The sequence below is a fragment of the Gossypium arboreum genome, chromosome 7, assembly GCF_025698485.1.
Source record: "Gossypium arboreum isolate Shixiya-1 chromosome 7, ASM2569848v2, whole genome shotgun sequence".
Taxonomy (NCBI): Eukaryota; Viridiplantae; Streptophyta; class Magnoliopsida; order Malvales; family Malvaceae; genus Gossypium; species Gossypium arboreum.
In genome coordinates this window covers 81,769,930-81,794,220 of record NC_069076.1, presented here as the reverse complement: position 1 = coordinate 81,794,220, position 24,291 = coordinate 81,769,930, and the positions used below count along the sequence as shown (strand labels likewise).

The following is a 24,291-nucleotide window of genomic DNA, read 5'->3' as shown; positions in this document are numbered from 1 at the left end:
AGTTAAAAATTATAATGTCTTATATTTCAAATGATGAAAAATAAAGATAACGTGTAATAATAATAATAATAATAATAATAATAATAATAATAATAATAATAATAATAATAATACAATGACATGACATTAATTTTCGTCAGTTAAGACTCTCTAATTTTCACATTTTTTTCTTGTAAACTTTTTATCATTTCTTCTTCTGGTTTTCCATCCTCAAGTTCTTTTGCACTTCTTTCATTTCATTTTCACATATACAATCCATCTTAAACCAAACAACCAAAAATATCTATTTCATTAATTAAATAATAAAACCATGCATATATCAGTTTGTTATTCAACAAATTCAAAATAATAATAATAAAATTAAAATTAAAATTGTAATTTAAAATTTATCTTTTTACCAGCAAGCTCATCATATTTCGGTTAATACAGACAAAATAAACTAGTACACATTGGTACAATCAATACCGATCGAAATTTGTATTGGGATGGAACTTAAAATTTATTGTTCCTATTTACTACCAAAGAGCATTCCAACCGATACGGATAATACCGAAATGAAATTAACAACCTTAAATAGGAACATTATTTATTTAAGTATAGAATAACTTACATTTTAGATCATTTTTACTTTTAGTTGTTCAAAAACACATGACGACAAAAACAATCCTAAACAACCAATCAAATTTTACTTTTAAATTAGTTTTTCAATTCAAACCAAAAGCTGGATTTGAGAGTTTTTTTTTTTTAAAATTTTGGAAAGTTAATTTTGATGTGAAATTATAAACTACGTTGTTCATTTATATTGGATATACAATTATATTGGAGTAAACTTTGCTCTAGGTTACAAATATTAAATATATGCTCTCTTTTTTCAAATTTATATTGAACATTATTGATACAAAGTTCAACAATGGAGGAAATAAAGAGGAGAGAGTGGTGGTTATATGGAGATCGGTTCACTTAAAGAGGCCGAGAGCCAAAAAAAGAACGATAGAATAGGTTGACTGTTTGAGAGAGTAATTGCTTAGAGTAACTTTAGGGTCTTAAAAGTCGATCCATTCTTCTATCATTGGAAAGATATTTATAAGAAAGATTCTTTTGTCCGTTGACATGACATGGTAGGATAAATATTCAATCCGTTAAATGCGTAAAGGATATCCATGAGCATAAAAAACGTATATCTTGTGATCTAATTTGTTATGAATTCAATTAATACAAGGTAGTTATACCTAAACAAACTCCACATCGAGAATGTCTTCGCACTTAAGGAGTGTTCCTACCTAATGCCTAGGCTTAATAACGGGAGTGGTCAACTAGGGTATTGTGTTGAGTGGAGTCAAAGAGGGAGTCAATACCTTTTGCGCTACTAACACGTGTCTGAGTAGCGGAGGGATATAACAAACATACAATTAATTATCTTTTTTGAGATTTATATTAAATATATAGTATTAGATTTAAATTTGAAAAGGTATGCTTGTACGTTATTTTAGTATCTATTATATGAGATATATATAAATTAAATTTTACAAACAACTTATATTAATTATTCAAAAAGTATTTAAAATTTATATTTTGTACATCATAATATTGTCAAATTTAAATATCATTTAAATGAACTTGTTTTTTATTTTTTAACATTGTCTAAAATGAACATTTTAACTATTCATAGTATTATTTATGGCGTTACCACCAAAGTAGTCAATTTCGTTTCAATACCACCCATAGCAGCCAAAATGCTCCGTTCCGGTAGTAAATTGAAATAATATACTCTAGGTTATGTTTTGGTATAAATTCGGCCAATACCAACCACACTGTTAATTTCGCCCATACCAATTAGAATGTGTAACAGTTGGTGCAAAAATTAATTTTAAAATATAATTTTAATTTTAATTTACTTTTTATTACTTATTTTGAATTTGTTGAATAATAAATTGTTATATGCATAATATGATATGAACTTATTATTTAATTTATGATTTTTTTTCTTGTCCATTTTGTGTTTGTTTAATGATGAATTGTATTTGTGGAACTTATTAAATAAATATTTTTATAATTAACGAGGATTTTATATTTGAGACCTATTTAATCTCATTTGCTATTTATAAATACTTTTTATACATATATCAAATAAATAGCGATAAATACTTGAAATGATTGCTGAACTAGAGCCATGATGCCCTAGTAAACCAGCCATTGTCCAAACCTTTAAACATTATGCTATAAGGCTTCTAAAAAGATAAATTTAGACTCAGTGATGAAGTAGAGAAGGCTTTAATATTTAAGTTTGATTAGTATGTAAATGGTCTTGGTGCATTTTTCTTTCCCATGCAGATTTTCCTTTTCTAGACTGGCATGGAAAGCATAAGTCAAGTACAACATCTTACAGGATCTTATTGATTTTCTTTGTTCAAAACAAAGGATGAGTAAATTTTCATCTAAGTTCATTTACAAATACCCTAAAATACTTGTACCTACCATTTAAGATGCCGTAAAGTAGCGCTTCACTGGAGCTTGGAGAGAAGATAAGTACTTAGCGTCAGCCTTGTCAATTCCATTGAATAGATAGCTGAAGGGAGGCATTTCAATATACTTTCCAGAACCAGGGACAACTTTTAGCTCGTCATCTTGCCAACCAACTCTTCCTCCAACTATTGTCACTTCAACCTTTCCCTGAGAAACAATATCAAAATCATTCAATACCTAACATGGCTGACAAGGTTAAAAATGCACACATGAATGCGTGCTCGCAGGCATGTGAGTAGGATCCAGGAATTTAGTTAATCCGAAAGTTTTACATATGAAGAAATAGGAAATTTTGATGGGGACTAAAGCAATCAGATAAGACCACCAACATTGCTAAGAAAGAGAGAAAGAATCTATCTTAGTTCTTAAGTAAAAATCCTGGGTCACATGTAGAACCCTCTTTCAGCTTGCAGCAACTAAAAAGTTGCAGTTGGTTGTATCATTCTGCTAAGCCTATGTTTTCAACCAAGATGTCAACAAAATCTTAATTTGATGGTTATTATCTGATGCTGAACCAATTTAAGACCTGACCTAGGTAGAATATTTTATCAAGCATATATTTCTTTGGTTCCATTTTGGAGATAATCTTTCACTTGATTAGCAGGACATTTAGCCATGTATGAGCCTTAATTTTGGAGATTGTGCAATGTGTATGAGTCTCTGAAACTTTAATGCAAGCTTGGATCTCTTACTACGTTTTATTAAGCTTTTATTAGATCACGAGTTCTTTAACTTCATTAGCTTATTAATCTTAATTTAAGTCTCCTATATTTCATATTTTCAGTCCCAGGTCCTCATAAAACTATAATTACTAGAGCTCTATTTATGAGCACTAAAATTATTTCAATTAATGAAGAGAACTTGAAACAGAGTTTCCAGTAATCATGCTTTCTTTAGCATTGTACTATGCCCTACCCATCTGTTAGGTACTGCTTCTATATGTTCTTTCCTAAATTTTCATTTTACTAAACACCAACTATTCCAGACGAAAAATAGGCCATAAATAATTCCCTTTGAACCATGGAAAATTCAACTACCAAATCCCTGGCATAGCCCATATAATGCGCCCCAAAATTAGCATTCAAAATATGAGTAGTGTCCACAGTACCCTACATAAGTTGCTGATTTAGAATTCATTACTTCCCCTTTTAAGTTGCCCTACATCATAAGAACTATATGATGCACTTTTACAAACTTTGAATGAACATCTACTTTAAGTTTTTAAAATCTGAAAATACCATAAATTACTTTCTTTCTTTCTTTTTTTTAAAAAAAAACAACGAACTAGAGAAGACCAGGGACAGTAGATATTGAAAGAATAGAATTTGCTTGGAGAATTTAAAGATTAGGTTCACAAGGGAGTTAAAACACCAAGGACAGGAAGCATAAATTAATCACCACCACATGAATTAACCAGCTTTGGCTTTAGACATGCAAGAATAAATTCCATGGAACCAGCCTAAACTCCTCTAGCATTTATATGGGAAACAAAAAAATGTGTTATTAGCCTAAGCAAATGGAACAAATAGAAAGCTTGACATTACCTTTCCTTTCCTACCATCATAGACATTTGTGTCAGTTCTGGAGTGGTGCATGCTCGCACTTATTTCAAAGCTAGAGTTGGGATTAAATATAATAATATCTGCATCTGATCCAACAAGAATTGCTCCTTTTCTTGGATAAATATTGAAGATTCTGGCACTGGAAAATCTTGTCGATTATAATTGGTTTTATATGCTTCAATACAAGCAGCTAAAAGCAGAAACTAAATTCTTGAAAACAGAATTAGCACGTCCTTTCAAATGCTGTAAATTTGAAAACAGAATGTTACTATAAACAAAACTGTCCCAATGAAATCATACCATTCAGTGCTTGTAATCCGGACAAAATCAGTGACGGAAATTTGGCCAGATTCCTGAAAATGCAGTCATATTAGAGGAAAAGATCAGTCATATCTAGATCCGATGATTTGATTTTACTATGAGTTAAAAGTCTAGTAAAACTTACCACCATTGTATCCCAAACTAGGTGCATCCTCTCCTCAATCCCTGATTTTCAAAAGTATCAGAACGAGACATGGGTTAAACAGCATCAATAAAAGAATGGAAATTCAAAAATGTCAGGGTATTACCATTGACACCATTGGGAATTTTCCGGAAATCATCAATGCCAAAAGCTTTTTGAGTAGAATTAAAAGTACAATGATCAGTTCCTACCAGCTGCAATTTGTGAAGAAATCCTTCAGAAATTAAAACTTTTTAATGCAGCTATTATGTCTCTTTAAGTAGGAAAAAGTAATTTAAATGTCATCTCATGAAACCTAGAGTAGCTTAATAAATACTATAGCTCATATCAGCAGACCCTGCAAACCTTTTATTTGAAGGTCAAAGAACCTGGAATCCAGGAGTTTATAAGATCCCTAATGTCCCTGAACTTTGATATTTATGTTTTAACTATCTAAATCAATGATGAAGCATAAACCTGCAGAACTCCAGTTGAAAGGGCAGCTTGCAGAGCCTTGTCATGTCCTGATTCCCTTATAGGAGGACTCATGACATACCTGAAATGTATAGAGTATAACATCTCAATATACTTGTATAATTGATAGAATGTGATTGAAAAGAAAATGGTAAGGGAAGATTCTTGCTTTGCTGCAGTGACGAAGTCGGGATCCCAAAGCCCAGAATCATTGAGGACCAATCCAGAAACCACAGGCTCTCCAATAACCTTCTGCCCTGTAACAGAAACTAAGTTATCAACCATTCCAGTCCAGAAATATACCTCCCAAGGTTATTACCCAGCTATGACCCCTCAAAGATATGACCACTAACTCTAAAGGGGTCAACTGAAATGGTCTTGTTCACTTTCCAAAAAAGGGGCCACTCTCAAGACTTGGGAAAAAATCCCTGAATGAAAACCATTGATCTATATATAAATTTCCACAGCAAATGGAGTGACTTCAAGAAATTTCAATCAGGACATATAGGATATAATACATTTTGACTTTCATCTAAATAACAATATTCAGACAAATTATGAAGAGCACAAAGTGGTCCCAAGAGTCACTAGGAAGATATCAGTGTTGAAATAAAAATGGACAGTTTATTAACCGGAACATCAGGAGGAATTATAAGTAGCAGTGAAACACTCTCAGTCCATTTTGTGGTACAAAACAGTGCGCAAAAGCTAAATAAATTGCAACACCTAGAAAAGCCCTAGATTCCAGAAGAACTAGAACATGTAGCAACATTCTGACCATGGATCCTTCTATTTCGTGCTTTCAGTAACTAGCCTATTTGGAGTTGAAAACAGTTAAAGCCTGACATAAAAGGGTTATGATCTCCTATGACCAACCTCAATTATTGAATATTAGTATACAGCCCAATAAATAATTATTAGACGTCAATCGCCATGAATTCATGTGCCACAAAATTGCATGTCAACTAAATAAAAAAAATGGTACCTATGAACAGATAAAAGTTTTCATCCTAATACAGGGAAAAACTACTACTAGAAGGATATTCAGTCTCCAAAATACCACTATTTGAGCATGATAAGAATTTTTACACACCAACCTAAAGTATAAGAAAAAGTTCTATCTGCTTATTAAGCAGAATTTGGCTAATGAGTGAATAATTTCCTTTCTCGACCTTTCTTCTTGTTTTTGTCAAACCCTAATTCATTTAGCCACATCACTTAAAAATATAAGTAGTGTCTATCAAGAGGCAATCGCCCCAAATTTAAATGCAACATGCTCGACAGTCGGTTGATCATCATGTTTGATAAGATCTAGGAGATCCTAGATCACTGTCTAAGGAATAATCCAAATCCCAATGAAAAAGCCAATAAAAAATTAACAAGTCATGCAATGAAGATTTAGGCACAATGTTATGTTCCCTAGACAAGGATCAAGTCACAAACGGTGCATAATTGTGTCATGCTAGAATGATGGATTAATTCCTTCATTTTGAATATTCTTTAACAGACTATTCTGTAAGAAGATTCAACTCGTCAAAGGGAGTTGACACCTCAGACCTCATTAGAGAAAGCTCCAATCTCGTAGGTTTAAGGATAAATTTTGCTAGTTTTATGTTAGAAAAAATGTGTATGGTTGAAAACATATAGTAGATTTTTTTGAGATTTTATTGTATTCTCTTTCCTTTTTTGTTAAGTTGTAACATGTATAAATATGTATATCAAGGTAGAATGAAAAAACATCTTTTCACTCAAATCCATCTATTCTCTTTCGTCTTTCTACAATTTTTGATTTCAAGGATTTCATTGTATTAGAGCTTTTCGGCTTGAATTTTCGTGTTTCATGCTTCATCACTTAAATTGCAAAACGATTGGGTATTTTTGTGGGTCGCTTTTAAGGTGATCGTTAGTGTGCACGTAGGCACAAGGAGGAGCACCACCACATCTTCAGCCGATCTGCACTTTTCAGCGACCAAAAAGCCACCGCATGAAGCTCACACGCCGTCCAAATAATTATACCCCACATAACAGGAAAGAGACCGGTTATACATGTCATGCACCACCTCCTTTTGTCATTTGATCCTTCCCTACATAACCTTCATCTACCAAGTCGTTTCCACAAAGGTAAATGTCAGTGCATCCTTGCTAAATCTACTTATCCTATTTACCGATTCTGTTTCCTATAATCACTTATTCTCATCCCGTAGATATTTTATTGCCTCTTTAAACTTTGTTTCAGATTCTTAAAGAAGCCTTATCTAATCCTGGATGGTGTGATGCTATGTTTGAGATAAAAGCTTTCAATGACAACCATACATGGGAGCTAGTCAATTAGTCTAAAGGCAAGAAAGCACTAAGATGCAAATGGATTTTTACCATCAAAGTTTATCCAGACAGCTTTATGGTTAGACTTAAAGCCAAACTTGTAGTGAAAGGGTCTGCTCAGACTTATGGATTAGATTATTCAGCTATGAAGCATGGATACAAACACTTATATGGGTATGACACATTATGGCAAGACACATGAATAAAATAATATTTTTTATATTTTTATATGTATTAATATTTAAGATAAATATAAAATATTAATACTTTTACAATTATATTATAAAAATATATTTTATTATTAAACAAAATTTCATAATTAAATTCAATTTTAAATTCAGTTTATATCACTAAATTTAAATATAATCAAGTCTGTTAAAATTTTATCATTCTTAAATATAAGAAAAGATAAAAACATTATTTATTACTTTTTTTGGCATAGTAACATTATTAATTGTTGAACTGATAAAATCAAATATTCAGAAAATAGCATAGGAAAATCTCAAAAAATGGGTCAACTTTATTGCTTGATTTTTATTTTATTTACACTAAAAAAAGTTGTTCTTTATATACAAAAAATTAAAGTTTTCTCTTTCTCTTCTTTTCGTTTCTTTGTTAAAATACCTACTCTTTTCCCTTCTTCAACCCAAAATCAGGTAAGGTAATGCAACACTGCTATCACAGCCAATGGCTGCTTTGGCCGTCATCTGCGGTCTCAAAAAGATTATAAAATCACATGTCCATGCGTATCTTGATCATATCTAACTGTATCATTCTTCTTTTTTTTGGCATTATTCCTCTTACCATGTATGCCGATGATATTGTCATTACAGGAGATGACACTAAAGAAATCTTTGTGTGGATTAAAGCAAAGTCCTTGCTTACTAGATTTCAAAACGAAAGACTTAGGTAAATTGAAATACTTTCTGGGGTAGAAGTAACAATTAGGTAAATTGAAATACTTTGTGGGGTAGAAGTAACAAAAAGCAAAAAAGGAATTTTTCTGTCTCAAAGAAAGCATGTTTTTCATTTGCTTATAGAAACTGAGAAGTTGATAGCAAAACCTTAGTACTTCACAGATTCCTATTGAGCATCTTACAAAAGATGAAGATCCCTTTGATGATCTCGAGAGATAAATGATTGGGAAACTAAACTATCTTACTGTGACTGGTCCAAACATTATATTTGCAGTGAGTATTGTCAGCTTATTCATGTCTGCACCTATAGTTAGACATTGGGTTATTGTTGAACAAATTCTATGTTACTTAAAAGGAGCTTTAGGATTGGGAATATCATACAACAATCATAGGAATAGTCGTTCCAATCTCAAGAGATATAAGATGATAGTTGGGAAATTAAACTATCTTACTGTGACTGGTCCAAACATTATATTTGCTGTGAGTATTGTCAGCTTATTCACGTTTGCACCTATAGTTAAACATTGGCTTATTGTTGAACAAATTCTATGTTACTTAAAAGGAGCTTTAGGATTGGGAATATCATACAACAATCATAGAAATACTCATTCCACCTACAGTTAAACATTGGGCAATTGTTGAATAGATTCTATGTTACCCAAAAGGAGCTTTAGGGCTGGGAATATCATACAACAATCATATGACTAATCGCATTGAGTGTTTTGTAGATGCTATTGAGTTGGATCTAAGATTGATAGGACTACTACTGATTATTGTGTCTTTGTTGGTAGAAGCTTAGCATCATGGAGAAGTAAAAAGCAAAATGTTGTATCTCGATCTAATGCAGAACTATGGCACAGTCTACTTGTGAGATCATATGGACATATAATATTCTAACTGAGATTGGGTTAGAACATGTCACCAACAAAACTCTAGTGTGATAATCAAATTGCTTTTCATATCACTTCAAATCCAGTTTATCATGAAAGAATCAAACATATAGGAGTTGACTGTCACTTCATCTGTGAGAAGATTCTAGGTAACTTAGTCCCTACTAACTATGTGAAGACATGAGAACAACTTGTCGATTTTTTCACAAAGGCATTAAATGGGAGTCAAATTGACTATCTATGTAATAAGTTGGGCATGATCAATATCAATGCTTAAGCTTGAGGGAGAGTGTTAGCTATCCATAGCTAGTACTAGATGTAAATTATACAGAGATGCTAGACATAATCTTAGGGGTTTTTTGGAATCATTAGGAGTAATTGTGTTATATTTTTCCATGTATACAAATCCTAAACTTGTATAAATACCTTAATGACAGCAAACCTGAAAGTGATATCAAGCAATAACATAATGCATGCATGGAACTTGCTATGTAGTTACGCTCCTGCAAAAGTTCATGCACAAACCTTGCCAAACAAATTGCTCACCATATAGGTAATATAAAAGGAGTGTTCACAAAAAAGAAAATAAATTAAGATATCAGATAACTTCAAAACCTGATTTCCTAGCTCTAGCTATTTCTTCCATGGCATCAATGCTCATCACATGGACAACATATAGAGGCGTATTCACAAACTTTGCCAAACGAATTGCTCGTGCAGTTGCCTCACCTTCTAGCTGCATGGAAATTAAATTGGAAACTAAGCCATGACTAGAAAATATGCTTGACTATACCCCCAAAAAAACTCTTGATAAGAACATGAAGACAAAATATCTACAGTAATTGTTTTGCTGATTATAAACAGATAGCTTGATGCAATCTACTAAATAGTTAATATTGAGTCATAATTTATCCTTTCTCAGACATTTAAGCTCCCATTTTGAAGGGAACAGGGAGCATCGAGTAGAAAAGTACTACTACTACTTCACAGATACAAATATCTTTATCTGCAACTTAGGAGATTGTTTCCAATTAGTACATGTCTAAATTAAAGGATAAATGAGAGAAATATAATGAAAACATTTGATCTCAACCTAGCATATCATTTGATATTCTACCCTTGGGCATCCTAGTCTTTGTTAATCTTTGCTTTAGTGAACAAGATTGGAAAAACAGAAACCTTCCCTATCTATAATTGGAAATTGTACTGAGATTCAAAAAACAGAGTAAAGTAACTGACACAAGAATTAAGCATACAAGCAGATACATTGAATGATTAAAAGAGATCAATCAATCACATCAAATAAACAAGAATAAGTAAAGGAAACACTATGACTGGTAACATAGAATACAAAACCAAGAGCAACCACTATTAGCAGAAAATAGTAAAAATTACAAATTATACAAAATTAGGAAGCACATTTGAAAATTTACCACAGGAGGCCTAGAAAGAGCATGCCCTTCTGGACCAGTAATACCAAGATCAATCATTCTTTTCTGTCCTTCAGACACAGCATCTCCATTTTCAGCATGGACCATAGCCAGGGCACCGAGAGACTTACATCTCTCTAATCCTTGCAGTAGAAGCTCATCACTGATCATAAGAGACCCCTTGTATGCCATGAAAAATTTAAAAGAGTTAATACCTACAAATTTGTAAAGTTGCATTAGTATTAGATTTCATTCAAGTATATAATTCAAATTTGGTAATAAATACAAATTAAAACGTCTGGAATGTCAAAGAAGCTTGCACCGCAGGTATTACAACAAACTCAAAGATAAAGAGGCTTACCTTTCTCCTTAACCATTATTTCCATTTCCCTTGAAACTGATTCATCCCATTTTGTGATTGCCATATGGAAACCATAATTCATACAAGACTTCTTTGCTTTCTTTTTATAGGCTTCAAATCCTGCTACCAAGCTACCATTAACAGGTATAACAAAGTCAATATGCATTGTTGTTCCACCTGCTAATGCTGCTGCCTGACCGCTAAAGAAGTCATCAATAGTCTCAGTACCCATGAACTCCATAGCCAGGTGTGTGTGAGGATCAATTCCTCCTGTCAAAGTTAAAAGAGCAAGCGAATTGATAGAACAAATAAGTCATATTTAGCTACTATGGTTTTTAGAGAAAATGGAAACAACTTGAAAATGTTATTGATGTGGTTATAATTAAACAACAAAATGCAATTATGTATATCAGTGTGAAATTATAAATTCATATAGATATTATGTCAGAAATAAAGGAATACATAGGCAGAAACAACAAATGTAATAAGAGGCCAGAATTCAACATATAAGCTGGCAAAGATCTATTCCACCAAAAGGAGCCATGTAATGAATAAGAAGACTTATATGCTAAACTGTTAATTGCTATATATATATATATATTATAATATGAGAGTCTTTACAAAAATAGGCCCAAATCCTCCATAAGTATAACTCTAAAATTAACAGCTCTAGCCATTTATGAAATTATTCAAATTATAGATTCATGTTTTATAGATTTAATAGAATCTTTTTTTTTTTAAGAAATATGAATGAAATAGCTAGACAAGAGGAGGAATAGGCTATACGTTGCATATAGATTCCAGAAAATTCAATTCACTATAATAAATTAATGGCATAAATGTAAAAGGACTGATGATACATAATTATTCTTTTCAAGTTATCCTCTTAAAACTGTTAAGAGCATGTTACTAGCTAATTGCTTCAGTTATATTCATGGTTAAAATTCCATTCTACCATATGCTCATAGTAAGAGAAAGCAACCTGGCATGACATATTTTCCAGTGGCATCAAGCAAGGTGACATCCTCATCAACCTGATAAAACAGTTCAGCATATTTATAGGATCATATAAAACAAACATTGAATTAAAATCATAAAATTTAAAATCAAGAGCAAACAACAGCATAAGAGATGATTGTCACATATTTATACAACAAAAACGCAGGGTTCAATTTGACAAAATACCCAACGGTTTATGAATCACTTAGAAGATGTTACAACTTAAAACAACAAAAATCAGAAGCAATGAGTTTCCCTTCTAAAGACTTCAAAAGAGAAGGTTCAATTAATAATGACACGACCAACCTCAGAATTGGGTATATCACAAATCTGAGTTTGGTAACATCTTACCTTTATATTAGGCTTAACAGCAACAATAATGCCATCTTCAACATAAACATCAGCTACCTCCTGCTGGTGAGCATTCAACACAGTTCCTCCCTTAATCAACAGCTTTGACGACGATGACGACGAAAATCCACACGTTGACTCAGGATATCCAACCCCAGCATCACAAAACTGCAACAAGTTCAACAAGAATACCGTCACTTTAATCAATTTTATCACATTTTAAACTTATTTTTCAGTTAAATACTAAGAAATCTTAAGTAGACCAATTAAAGGGTAAAGACTGTCCGCCAAACTTTAACCTGAATCAAAATTTCTTTCTTTTTTCAACATAATCCCAGATTCAATTATAAAAATTCTTGCTTGAAGATTTACATATCAGTTATTTCCTCAACGTGATCAGAAGAAATAAAACCATTTTGAATTGTATAGCAACTCAAACACTTCAATCTCATTCATTTGGGACGGAAATTGTATGAAATGATGAGAAATTTTGGAAGTACCTGGTTGGATTGCGAGAGGCCAAGAGAGTCGTAGATTATAAGGAACGAGAGTAAAAGATAAGTTAAGAAATGAGCCATGAAAACGAAATCTATACGGAGCTAAGGCAAAGTTTTCAGTTTGGAAGTAGTATATAAATATCATCGGCTTGGTTGACTTTAAGCGGGTCACATTCCGTCGATCGTCACTGTTTTCGTTTTTCAAATCCACAATTATTTTGTTTGGTAAAGTACTAAAATTATAAAATGATTATTAAATTATATAAAGTTTTCATTTAAATCGTCGAATTGTAAATGGTATTTACATGGTCAGTACTAATTAAAAGTTTTATTTCGCCTTAATATATTTTTTCTTTTATAAATCAGTTTTAAATATTATAAATATTCAAATCAAAATTTAAATAATTTTATTTTTCAATGTCCAATGCTAGTTGTCAAATTAACTTTGACCTAAAATATATTTTTTACTTATCGATTGGCACTGATCAACTATCTTGAATATCAAATTGTAACTTAGAGCTCATTAGTTAGACTTTATTTTTTAAAAAATTTAACAAATCAGTGATTTAAATAAAAAATTTTAATAATTCAGTAATTTAAGTGAACTTTTAAATAGTTTAGTAATTATTTTATAATATTTTAAATTAAATGACTAAAATATAAACTTATTAATAGTTTAATAAGAGTTGGTGCATGAATTTTTTTAAATCTACTTGTTTCATTAGGGATCCAAATTCTATGTCACAATTATTATTATCTATATTATTTATATGAGGAAATTATTTATATAAGTTTTTGTTTTATTCTTTTGTACATAAAACCTTCTTTTCTTTCTTCTCAATTTCCATTTCAGTTTTTAAAACTAATTTTTAATCTATCAATTTTATGAATATTGTAAACGATAAAACATTCCTTTTTGTCTTGGTCTTTCTTTTCTTTTGAAAAATTTGGATTGTTAATTCTATGTTAATCCATTAATTATTATTATATTGTGGGTGGAAAACACATGTTTTAAAAGAGATTTAATTGTTAATTACATTTTTATCTCAAGTGTATATTGAAATATTAAACATAAAATGTTCTCATTTTTTAGAAAAAATTAGAATATTCAACATAAATGTACAACTAAGATTAGAACATATTCCATTAATTCTCTTTAAAAACAAGCTTCGTACGAAATATAATTCATAATAACGGTGAATGACGTAATATATTTATTGATCCAAAATTATTCAAGAAAAACGAAAGACTTAAACTTAAGGAATTTAAGTTGGGGAAACTATTTAAATAGTTAACCAGTTTTTTTTTAATCATCCAAGTTTAAAAATTTTATTTCAATCATTCACGTTATTAAAAATTATTATTTTAATTACTCTTTCGTTGCTAACGAAGTGTTGACATAGTTTTCTTTCATTGGGATAGTAATAACCATTTAATATTTACAAATTCCATCAATTTAGTTCTAATTTTAAAAATCAATTAATTTAACCTTCAACTTTATATATCATGTTAATTTAATCTTGATTCTTAAAATTTAAAACTAAAAATAAAGAACTTAAAAAATTATTTAAAATTTTACTTTTCAATAAACAAACATATGAAATTTTATAAAATACATACAAAATTATAAAATATTTATAAATAAGTGAATGAATTTTTCATTCTCTAACATGGCATGTATTAATTAAAATAATAGTTTTATAAATAAAACAATTAAAGGAGAAAAAACATGAAGAAAACTTAACCAAATTCAAACAATTAAAGGAGAAAAAAAACACGGAGAAAACTTAACCAAATTCAACTTCTTCTTTTTTTTAATATTAATGACCACTACTTCAGGTTGAGTGAAAAAATTACAGCCTGAGGTCAAAAAAGATAAGAATTGATATTTTTAGGTTGTGCTTAGAGACAGGCATGATTAGGAGATATATAGGTAAAGATGATGTTTTGGAGACTCATGAAAAGCCATGTTGATAGCTTCACAATTGATTCCTAATTCGATGACACAATGATGGGAAATGTGAAAATCTAAAAGTTCAGAGTAAGGGTTATTAGTGCCCATGGTTACCGGTAAAAATGGTGTCTAGTGCTCAAAAAATTTGACCAGGACTAAAGAACAATGTCAAACATATAATAAATAAATTATTATTACAAAATAAAACTAAGAAAAGGAAAATTTTAAATCTTGTTTGTGGGTTTTTTAAAATATTTTATTTATAAAATTGTTGTTTTAATAAATAAATTTCAAGTTAAAAAAGTGTATTCAGTCATTTATAATTTAATATGTATTTTTATAAAATATTGTTTACTTTTATTGAAAAAATAAATTTTTGAATAATTTTTATTTTTAATTTTTAAGAATCAAGATTAAAGTGATAAAATGTATAAAGTTGAGAGTTAAATTTGTTGATTTTTTTAGAGTTAAGATCAAATCGGTAAAACCTAAACATATTGAAGAGATATATTTGTTATTATGCCAATGAAAAAAATAGTAATGACAACACTTCATTAGTGATTTAGCGAATGAATGATAAAAAAGAAGTAAGAATGGAATATAGAAGTAAGAGATAGTATGTAACGCCCCTAACCCGAATCCATCACCGGAATAGAGTTATGGAGCATTACCGGAGTTACCGATTTATTTATCAGATATTTTATTTCATCTAACGTTCATATTTGGAACCAATTAAAATCAAACATATTGTCCCTTAAACGTACTTATTTTTCTCGATATTTTTTACTTTAATTTATTACTCGTCTCAATATATTTAATTTCCTTGTATCAACGTATCAAAGATAATCACATATTTACATTTCATGATAAATATCATTCTCTTGCCATTTCTTCATAAACATAAATCAGGTAATTCATTATATCGATATTTCACGTATTTAAAAATACAATTCAAGTTACATTAACTTACCTCGTTGCTTGTTCATGTTTATAATTTCATTAATCTGATATATTTTCTTTCATATTCTAATACGTTCAATTAATGTTCTAAACAAAATTACCATTTTACCCTTAAACTTTTAATTAATGACGATTTCATCCTTAAGCTCAAAAAAATAAAACACTTGCAATTTAATCCTTATTTCCAGCAGTTATTCTCATACAAATTGATAACAACCCACGAATTCTATAAAAATCAAAATTTTCCATAATTTCAACACTTTTCAATTTAATCCTTAAAACATGTTTTTCCCCGATCTTGAACTAAATTAATAATTTCATTCAATTTTTCAATTTTAATAATAAAATAATCCATTTCATACAAATTGGTCATTTCTAAAATTTTTACAAAATTGCCCATAAAGTTTTACTTTTATTCAATTTAGTCCCTGAGCCTAAAACAAGCAAATTAGCCATACTAGCTGAATATTCATACATTTTTCCTCCTCCTCCTCTCCATTCCACATCCTTAATTTATATAACATGCTACAAGTAACATTATCAATAATTTCACTATTTACTTATATGTATATTCAAAACTGCCCGTTTGCGTCATAGTCACTAAATTATTTATATCTTCAGCTACAGAACTCGAAATTAAGATCCAATAATTTTCCATGCAACTAGACTTACGTATCTTCTTACCATAAAATTTTCAGAATTTTTTATTCATCCAATAAGTATAGTTTATTCTTTAAAGTCACCATTATTCTGCTGTCTAACAGTTTCGACCCTTCTTTACTAAAAATTAATTATCACATTGTACAGGATTCGGATGATGTTCTTGTTCATTTCTATTGAAAATAGGCTCATTCATAATTCGGATGATGTTCTTGTTCATTTCTATTGAAAATAGGCTCATTCATAATTTTAAATATATAACTTTAAGAACCTAATTATTTTTTTCCAACTTTTTATGATTTTCCAAAGTCAGAACAGGGGAACCCGAAATCATTCTAACCTTGTCTCACAAAATTTATTATATCTCATGATTCACAATTCCATTGCTTACATGGCTTCTTTTATAAGAAACTAGACTTAATAAAATTTAATTTAATATTTTATTTATTCTCTAATTCGATTTTTACAATTTTTGGTGATTTTTGAAAATTAGACTATTGCTGCTGCCCAAAACTATTTTAGTGCAAAATGTTAATTATTAAGTTTATAACACCCTTATTTCCTTTCTCTACAATATTTCCCATCACTTTCTCTTATTTCTCTTCACTAATATATTAAGAACATAGAACCATATATAATAAAACTCTACTTTGGCTTCATTTCCATGCTTTTTCAATAATATCAAACTTAAAAATACATGGAAATCTTGATGTTCTTACCTTGTCTTATTGTTTCTAATCTTTTAACTTGATTTTCTCTCTCCTCCAGCTTCTATTTCTTGAATCTAACTTAATATTCTAGCTTTCCATAGTCTCCTTATTATTTTTCTTTCTTGGTAACCATGAAAATTTTTTTGATTTCTAGGTGAAAATGGTGAATTTTTGGTGGAAGGACAAAATTGTAAAGAATGAAAAGTTTCTTTCTTCTCTTCTCTTCTTTCTAACGTGGGATGCATGGACAATAATGGATGGTGTGTGTGTGTGTGTGTGTGTGTGTGTTTTCCATACACACACGTATATATAGACTAAATAAAATAATAAATAATAAAATATCTTATTAAAATATTAAATAAATAATAATTATCTAATTAAATAATTATAAAATATCACCAACATCATCATTACTTTCTAGATTTTTCTCTCTTCCAATTGACCATTTTGCCTTTTGTGATCTTTTAAAATTACATTCTTGAGTCATCACTTAATTTGGTAAAATTACAATTTAGTCCCTCATAATTCTTCACCTATTCAATTTGGTCTTAATTCATCAATTTTCCTTGGTTTCTAGATCATTCCACCCTTAAAATATTTGCACTATTAGTCCTTCAAATTTTTCATATTTACACTTCAATCCCTCAAATTTTGAGTATTTACTCTTGGGCCACAAAACTTTTCTCACTTTTACAATTTAATCATTTCTTGAATCAATATGTCATAATATACTTCCCAGTGACATAACTCAATTTTCCTCTTCTTGTCACTTTATTTCCTTATTTTACTATATTAAGGATAATATCTTCTTGTAGAAATTTTCGTGGTGTTACATAGTACATAGTTTCATTGGTTAAATGATGTTATAGAATAGATCAATAATGTGTTAAATGACATTATTACCTTTAAATTAAATAATAATATTTTTATTATATTATTAAATATTTATATAAATTAATATAATATAATTCATAAAAAATATTTAATATTATAATTAAAAATATAATTTAGTAATATACATTATAATATATTTAATAGTATAATAGTATAATATATTATTTATAAAAATATGATTTATATAATAATAACTTTATGAATATTATATCAAAAATAATATTTGAAGATAAATAGTTTAACATTTTATATTTAATAATAAAAGCATTGTTTAACAATAAATTTAGTTTTTCAATTTAAAATAAATCTAAAAAGAATATTTGAAATTATTTTATTATATCTAAATGTTTAGAAATATCATTAAAAACTTATCTATAGAAGTCTCAAATTTTAAAAAAGAGAGGAAAAATTTAAGGGTTGTTTTATTCTTTCTGCCACAATGGTAGTTTCTCTCTAAGTCGGTCTGCTAGGGTAACAAGTTTCGATTAGAACTCTTATTATTCTAAGTTTTTTAGGGACTGGATCTCTGACGCTTGGGTAGTACAACCTTGATTGATTGAGAAGTAGAAGCTTCATTTTGACTAATCACCGAATCATATTGATGGAGGACGGTTTAGCAAATCTGAAGATACAGGATGAGGAGGAGATCTGGGCGATGGATGAGGATGTGGAGGAAGAGGTGCAACTGGAATTCTGCCTAGTGAGGTGTTTCTTGACAGCACGGGTGGTAAATTTTTAGGCTATGAAGAATACGTTGGCTAATGTTTAACATCCGATTGGAGGCATAGTTATCTCAGATTTGGGGGAGAAGAGATTTCTATTTAAATTCTTTCATGAGGTGGACATTGAGAGGGAGCCAAATGGAGCACCATGGGCTTTTAATGATCATCTGTTGGGTTTTCAAGGCTAGTGGAGAACGAGGACCCGATGAAGGTGCCATTGACTTATTCTTTTTTCTGGGTTCAAGTTCACGATTTATTGCCAAGGATGATGTCGAAAATAGTAGCCAAGCAATTTGGTGCTTTTATTGGACCATTTATTGAATTTGATACGAAGCAAATAGGGAAGGGATATCAAATTTATATAAGAATACAAGCATTGGTAGATGTGATGGTCTCCTTGAAAAAAATGAAGAAATTAATGACACCAAGTGGAATATAGTTCTATTCTAAATTCCTATATGAGAGATTGACCCTATTTTGATTCTTATGTAGTCGACTAGACCATGTGGACGATTTTTATCTGCTACTAATTAAAAGTAAAGGGCAGGAACTTGAATTAAGATGGGATATTTCCTTGAGGATGCAAGAAAAGAGATTAAATTTACCCATAAGCGTATGGCTAAAGGAGGATGTTGGGAGTAGATTGAGAGGAAGCAAGTTCGGCAGAATGGAGCAAAGCGGAAGAAGAAGGGAGAGTGAATATGTGAACCCACAATTTGGGAAGGACAACACGTGAACCTAGTCCTGGGTTTTAACTTAGAATGAAGAACAAGATGGGCTTTGGAAAGTGAGAATCAGTATATGGAATATCCAAATAAGAGATTAAGAACGCAAGAGGAAGAGGATAGGCTATTAGAGAAGGTGAAAATGAAGAAGATATAGAGTGTCAGTGGAACGTCCAGATTCGGAGGATAGGACAGATTCAATGGATAACTTGAAGGGTCAAGGGCTAGTCAACCAAAAAAAGAGATCAGCAGAAGCCAAGGGGTCGACTGAACGGCAATAATAAAACTCTTCCGTTAAAATATCCGAGGATTGGGGAGTCCTTGGACTCGTAAAAGTTTTCAGCATGTGCTAAAAGCCAATCATCCCCACACAGTCTTCTTAATGGAGACCAAGCTAAAATGTAGAAGGATGGAGCATGTTAGGCAAAGTTGTGCTTATTGTAATGGAATTGATGTACCGACAAAGGGTACCAAAGACGGGTTGAGTTTAGGATGGATGGAAGGAAATAATGTTAGTTTAAGAAGTTTTTCTAATACTCACATTGATGTTGAGGTAGATGATGAGTCAGTAGGAAAAAAATAGAGATTTACAAGATTTTATGATTCTATCGATATTCAACTTAAAAGACGACTTAGAACCTATTAAAGTCATTAAGGTAAGATTCGAGACTCCCATGGATAATGGGTGGGGATTTCAATGAAATTTTATATTCATTTGAGAAGAAAGGAGGAGTGTCAAGAGATGGGGAGCGAATGAGAGCCTTCAGAGAAGCGTTGGATCAATGTCAATTACAAGACGTAGGATTTGTTAGTTCTTAGTATACTTGGGAGAGAGGTAACTTTGAAAATAACAATATAAGGGAGAGGCTTGATCGCTTTATGGCTAATATAGAATGGTGAGAGTTATTTCCTAAATATAGGGTCAAGCATTTGGGACAGTCATTTTCAGATCATTGTCCTTTTCTATTGGAAAAGAAGCTTGATAATCAGATGTCCCAAGTAAAATATTTTCGATTTGAATAGTTGTGGTTATTAGAGGAATCATGCAAAAAAAAAAAGATATGAGGCTTATGGGAGGGTAATGATATGAATTTCCCAGAACGACTTGAAATGTTCGGGAATGGCCTACTGTGGTAGGTAGGTAAACTGAGAAGGAAAAAATTTGGAAAGATAAAAGACTTGGAGGAAAAGTTGGATGAGCTCAATGAGGAGGAATGAACGAACACTATTCTTGGTGATCTAATTGAAACAAAGCTAAAACTTAACATGGAAATTGATAAGACAGAGTTATATTGGGAGCAAAGGGCAATAGCGAATTAGCTAAAAAATGGAGACCGAAATACAACATTCTTCCATAGATTTACTTCACAAAGATGTAGAATAAACCATATCAAGGAACTTGAACAGAAGGATGGTTAAATAAGAAGAAAATGGTCGAAATAGCGAAGAAGTACTTTTCTAATCTATTCACATCGGAAGGAAAGGGAGAAATGATGAGCGGTCTTGAAGGCGTTGGAAAATGCATAATAAAAACAATGAATAGGAAGTTAATGACGGAATACAAAATTGAGGAGGTTTTATCAACATTGAAAGAGATGGCCCCATTAAAGGCATCAGAAGATGACCTACTCTATTTTTCAAAAATTTTGGCATATCATTGGAAAAGATGTAGGTGAATTCCGCCGCAGCATCCTCAATAAAAGGAAGTCTTTGGAAGGTATTAATTCTACTCTCATTGTATTAATTCTAAAAATTTCTAGGCCAAATAATTTAAAGGACTTTAGACCTATTAACCTTTGTTCAATCTTATATAAAATTATATCAAAGATGGTGGCTAATTACTTTCAAAAAGTGTTTGATGATTGCATAGACAAAGCACAGAGTGCGTTTGTACCAGGAAGAATGATCATTGATAATGTACTCATCGCTTATGAGATTTTACATATGTTAAAATAGAATAGATTGGGGAAGAAACGTTCTTTTGCACTTAAGTTTGATATGAACAAAGCATATGACTGGGTGGAATGGAAATTCATAGAAGAGATAATGGTGAGAATAGGCTTTGATGTGAAGTGGATTAATTTCATAAAGAGGTATATTAATATCGTTTCTTACTCAATTTGTTTAAATAGAGAAAGAGGGGAGAAGTTTAGGCCAAATAAAGGGCTAAGACAAACCCTCTTAGCCCTTATCTATTTCTAATTTGTAGGGAGGGACTATCAGCGTTAATGAGATTGGCGAATAATGAAGGAAAAATAAAATGAGTGAAAGTAAGTAGAAAAGGCCCGGAGATAACCCATCTGCTATTTGCGGATGATTGTATTTTGTTTGGAGAGGCTACGATGCGATACGAAAAAGGAGTTTCTAGGACCTAAAAGACATGATGGCTAAACGTGTGAATAACTAGTGCGTTAAAACATTGTTGCAAGGTGGAAAAAGAGGTATTTATTAAAAATGTGTTACAATCAATCCTAACCTATGCTATGTCATGTTCCCTGTTACCTAATTCATTATGTAGAGAAATGGGGCATCTTATTAGTAAATTTTGGTGGCAAAAATAGAAAGGCAATAGGGGAATACATTGGTGCAATTGGAGTAAATTAAGCATGTTAAAGGAGGACAATGGGATGGGTTTTTTAAATTTGTCCGAATTTAATGTGGCTTTTCTCGTAAAATGTTGGCGTTTATTGGAGTATTTAGATTTATTATTAGCAAAGACTTTAAATGCTGAATATTATCCAAGCACAGATTTCATGCAAGCAGAGTTAGAAAATTACCCTTCGTATACTTGGAGGAGTATTTAGGCAATGAGGAAAGTCTTGCAAGATGGAATGACTTGGAAAATTGGTAATAGTGAATGCATATCAATTTGGCAAGATGCCTGGGTCCCTGGATTGGAAAATCAAAGAATTTAAAAATCATTCAAGGATAATAATGTAATCAGAGTAGCAGATTTAATTGATTTGAATTCAAGACAATGAAAGGATGAAATTATTACCAGACTATTCAATAATAATGAGGCAGAGGCAATCCTGGTCATCTATTTGGCAAAACACCCGCGTGAAGACAGAAGAGTTTGGAGTGGTAAACCAACCGAGGAATACACAGTACGAAGTGGATACAAAAGTTTATTCAAGAAAAATACAAACCCAGAAATGACCAACAATGAAGATACAAGCAAGGCATATTACAACAACCTTTGGCAGACAGATTTGCCAAACAAGATTAAAATTACATGTAATAGCCCGTTTTTAATAAAATCGAAACAGTGGTTTCAAAACCACAAATTCGAGTCCGGAAGAAAAATTATTTTAATATTATTTCATGGTCTGCATTATGATAAAGATATCGTATGAAAATTTTATTAAGAAAAATTTACTGATTTCATGTCTAATTAGATGGAAAGGACCAAATTGCATAACATGCAAAAGTTGATTTCTAGTAGCTAAAGGGATCAAATAACTATGAAATTCAAAATTTGAGGTCCTTATGTGCAAAATAGACCAATTAGTGGAGTTACTAGATAAGTATGATTAGTCATCAATGAAAATTTAAAAAAAAAAAAGATGAAATTGGAAAGTGAATAAAATAAAAGATGATAAATAAATAAATATCTAATATCATCATTTATCATCGTCTTTCCCAATTAAAAAAGATGGAAACCCTAGCTATGGAGTTGAGTTTTTGAGCAAGCTTAATTGGCCTAATTAGGTAAGTATTTTGGTCTTATTTTTAGTAATTTTCATATTTCCGAGATTGTAATAACTTAATCTAACTATCCCGGGGGTTAATTTGTAAAGTTATTAAAGTATTCAAGTTTTTCCTTGTATGAGTATGCATGAATTATGATTATGATAGAAATGGAACGGTTATTGATAGATAAACAACATTTGTAAAAAAAAAAAAATCATGAAATTGTGTTTAAGGACTAAATTGAAAAGATGTAAAATTTATAAAAAATTTTAATTTTATGAAATACATGAACTGTTATTGTAATATGTAAAAATCGATTAACTTGGAATAAGAATTAACTTGCATGAATTTCATTTTCCGAGCCTAGGATAAAATTATAATTAAATAAAATATAAAGACAAAATGGTAATTTTACCTAAAATGTAAATTGAATTGAATTAAATATGAATTGTATTAAATTAATTTAAATTTACTTGTATAAATCCAGATAGACTAAATACGAAGTTAAATCATGAAAAAAAAATGTCAAATTAGTAAATTTTGCGTACACGAACAATTGTCGAGGTAAGTTCGTAGAACTAAATTGTAAAATTATATGTTTGAATTGAATGTTATGTATGCGTATTGTATAATTGAAACGTATGAAAATCAATTACATATCTAATAATGCCCGACAAGTATTAAGTCTCGTTTGAATAAATGAAATTCTACAGATACAAGGTTCCGGAATTGGTTGTGGTCCTGCATATGTTGCGAGCACTCCGTAGCTCTCAAGAGCATTCCGTTTTTAGCTCTCATGAACATCCCGATATTTGGCCCTCTCGAGATTCTCGTTATATGGTTCTTACGAGCTTCCTGTTAATAGCTCTTCGAAGCATCCCGATTAGTTGTAACTCTACATGTGTTGTAGACACACTACAACTCTTATAAACGTCCTGATATATGGCTCTTCGAAACTTTTCAATATTGGCTCGCTTGATCTTTCCGATATATGGCTATCCAAAACTTCTTAATTAATGGCTTTTTGGAGCTACCCATTATTAGCTCGTATGAGCTTCCTAATTATGGCTTTCATGAGCTTCCTGTTATACAGCCTAGATAAGCTTCTCGTTATATGGCTCGAGAGACAACTTCCTATTTATGTGCTCGTATGAGCATTCCCGAATATGAATTAATGGATTACAGATTTGTACACTTTATGTGTA

General features: G+C 30.8%; 1 protein-coding gene across 7 annotated transcripts in view; it reads right to left on the bottom strand.

Annotated features, from left to right (window-relative positions):
• Window positions 1–2,255: 2,255 nt before the first annotated feature.
• Window positions 2,256–24,291, bottom strand: part of LOC108454161 (dihydropyrimidinase) — a 107,689-nt gene continuing 85,653 nt past the window's right edge. For 6 of the 7 annotated variants that reach the window (XM_053030680.1, XM_053030681.1, XM_053030677.1 and 3 more), the window contains exons 2-14: window positions 12,772–12,877; window positions 12,272–12,439; window positions 11,904–11,955; window positions 10,922–11,191; window positions 10,564–10,775; window positions 9,746–9,866; window positions 5,171–5,258; window positions 5,005–5,083; window positions 4,655–4,742; window positions 4,531–4,571; window positions 4,386–4,438; window positions 4,068–4,224; window positions 2,256–2,670 (exon numbers count right to left, since the gene is read on the bottom strand). In XM_053030680.1, the coding sequence (XP_052886640.1) occupies window positions 2,479–2,670; window positions 4,068–4,224; window positions 4,386–4,438; window positions 4,531–4,571; window positions 4,655–4,742; window positions 5,005–5,083; window positions 5,171–5,258; window positions 9,746–9,866; window positions 10,564–10,775; window positions 10,922–11,191; window positions 11,904–11,955; window positions 12,272–12,439; window positions 12,772–12,849 (1,599 nt within the window). In that variant the 5' untranslated portion in view covers window positions 12,850–12,877 and the 3' untranslated portion in view covers window positions 2,256–2,478. Of the gene's footprint in view, window positions 2,671–4,067; window positions 4,225–4,385; window positions 4,439–4,530; window positions 4,572–4,654; window positions 4,743–5,004; window positions 5,084–5,170; window positions 5,259–9,745; window positions 9,867–10,563; window positions 10,776–10,921; window positions 11,192–11,903; window positions 11,956–12,271; window positions 12,440–12,570; window positions 12,752–12,771; window positions 12,878–24,291 lie in introns of those variants that run through there. The other variant, XM_053030682.1, reaches the window with a different exon arrangement.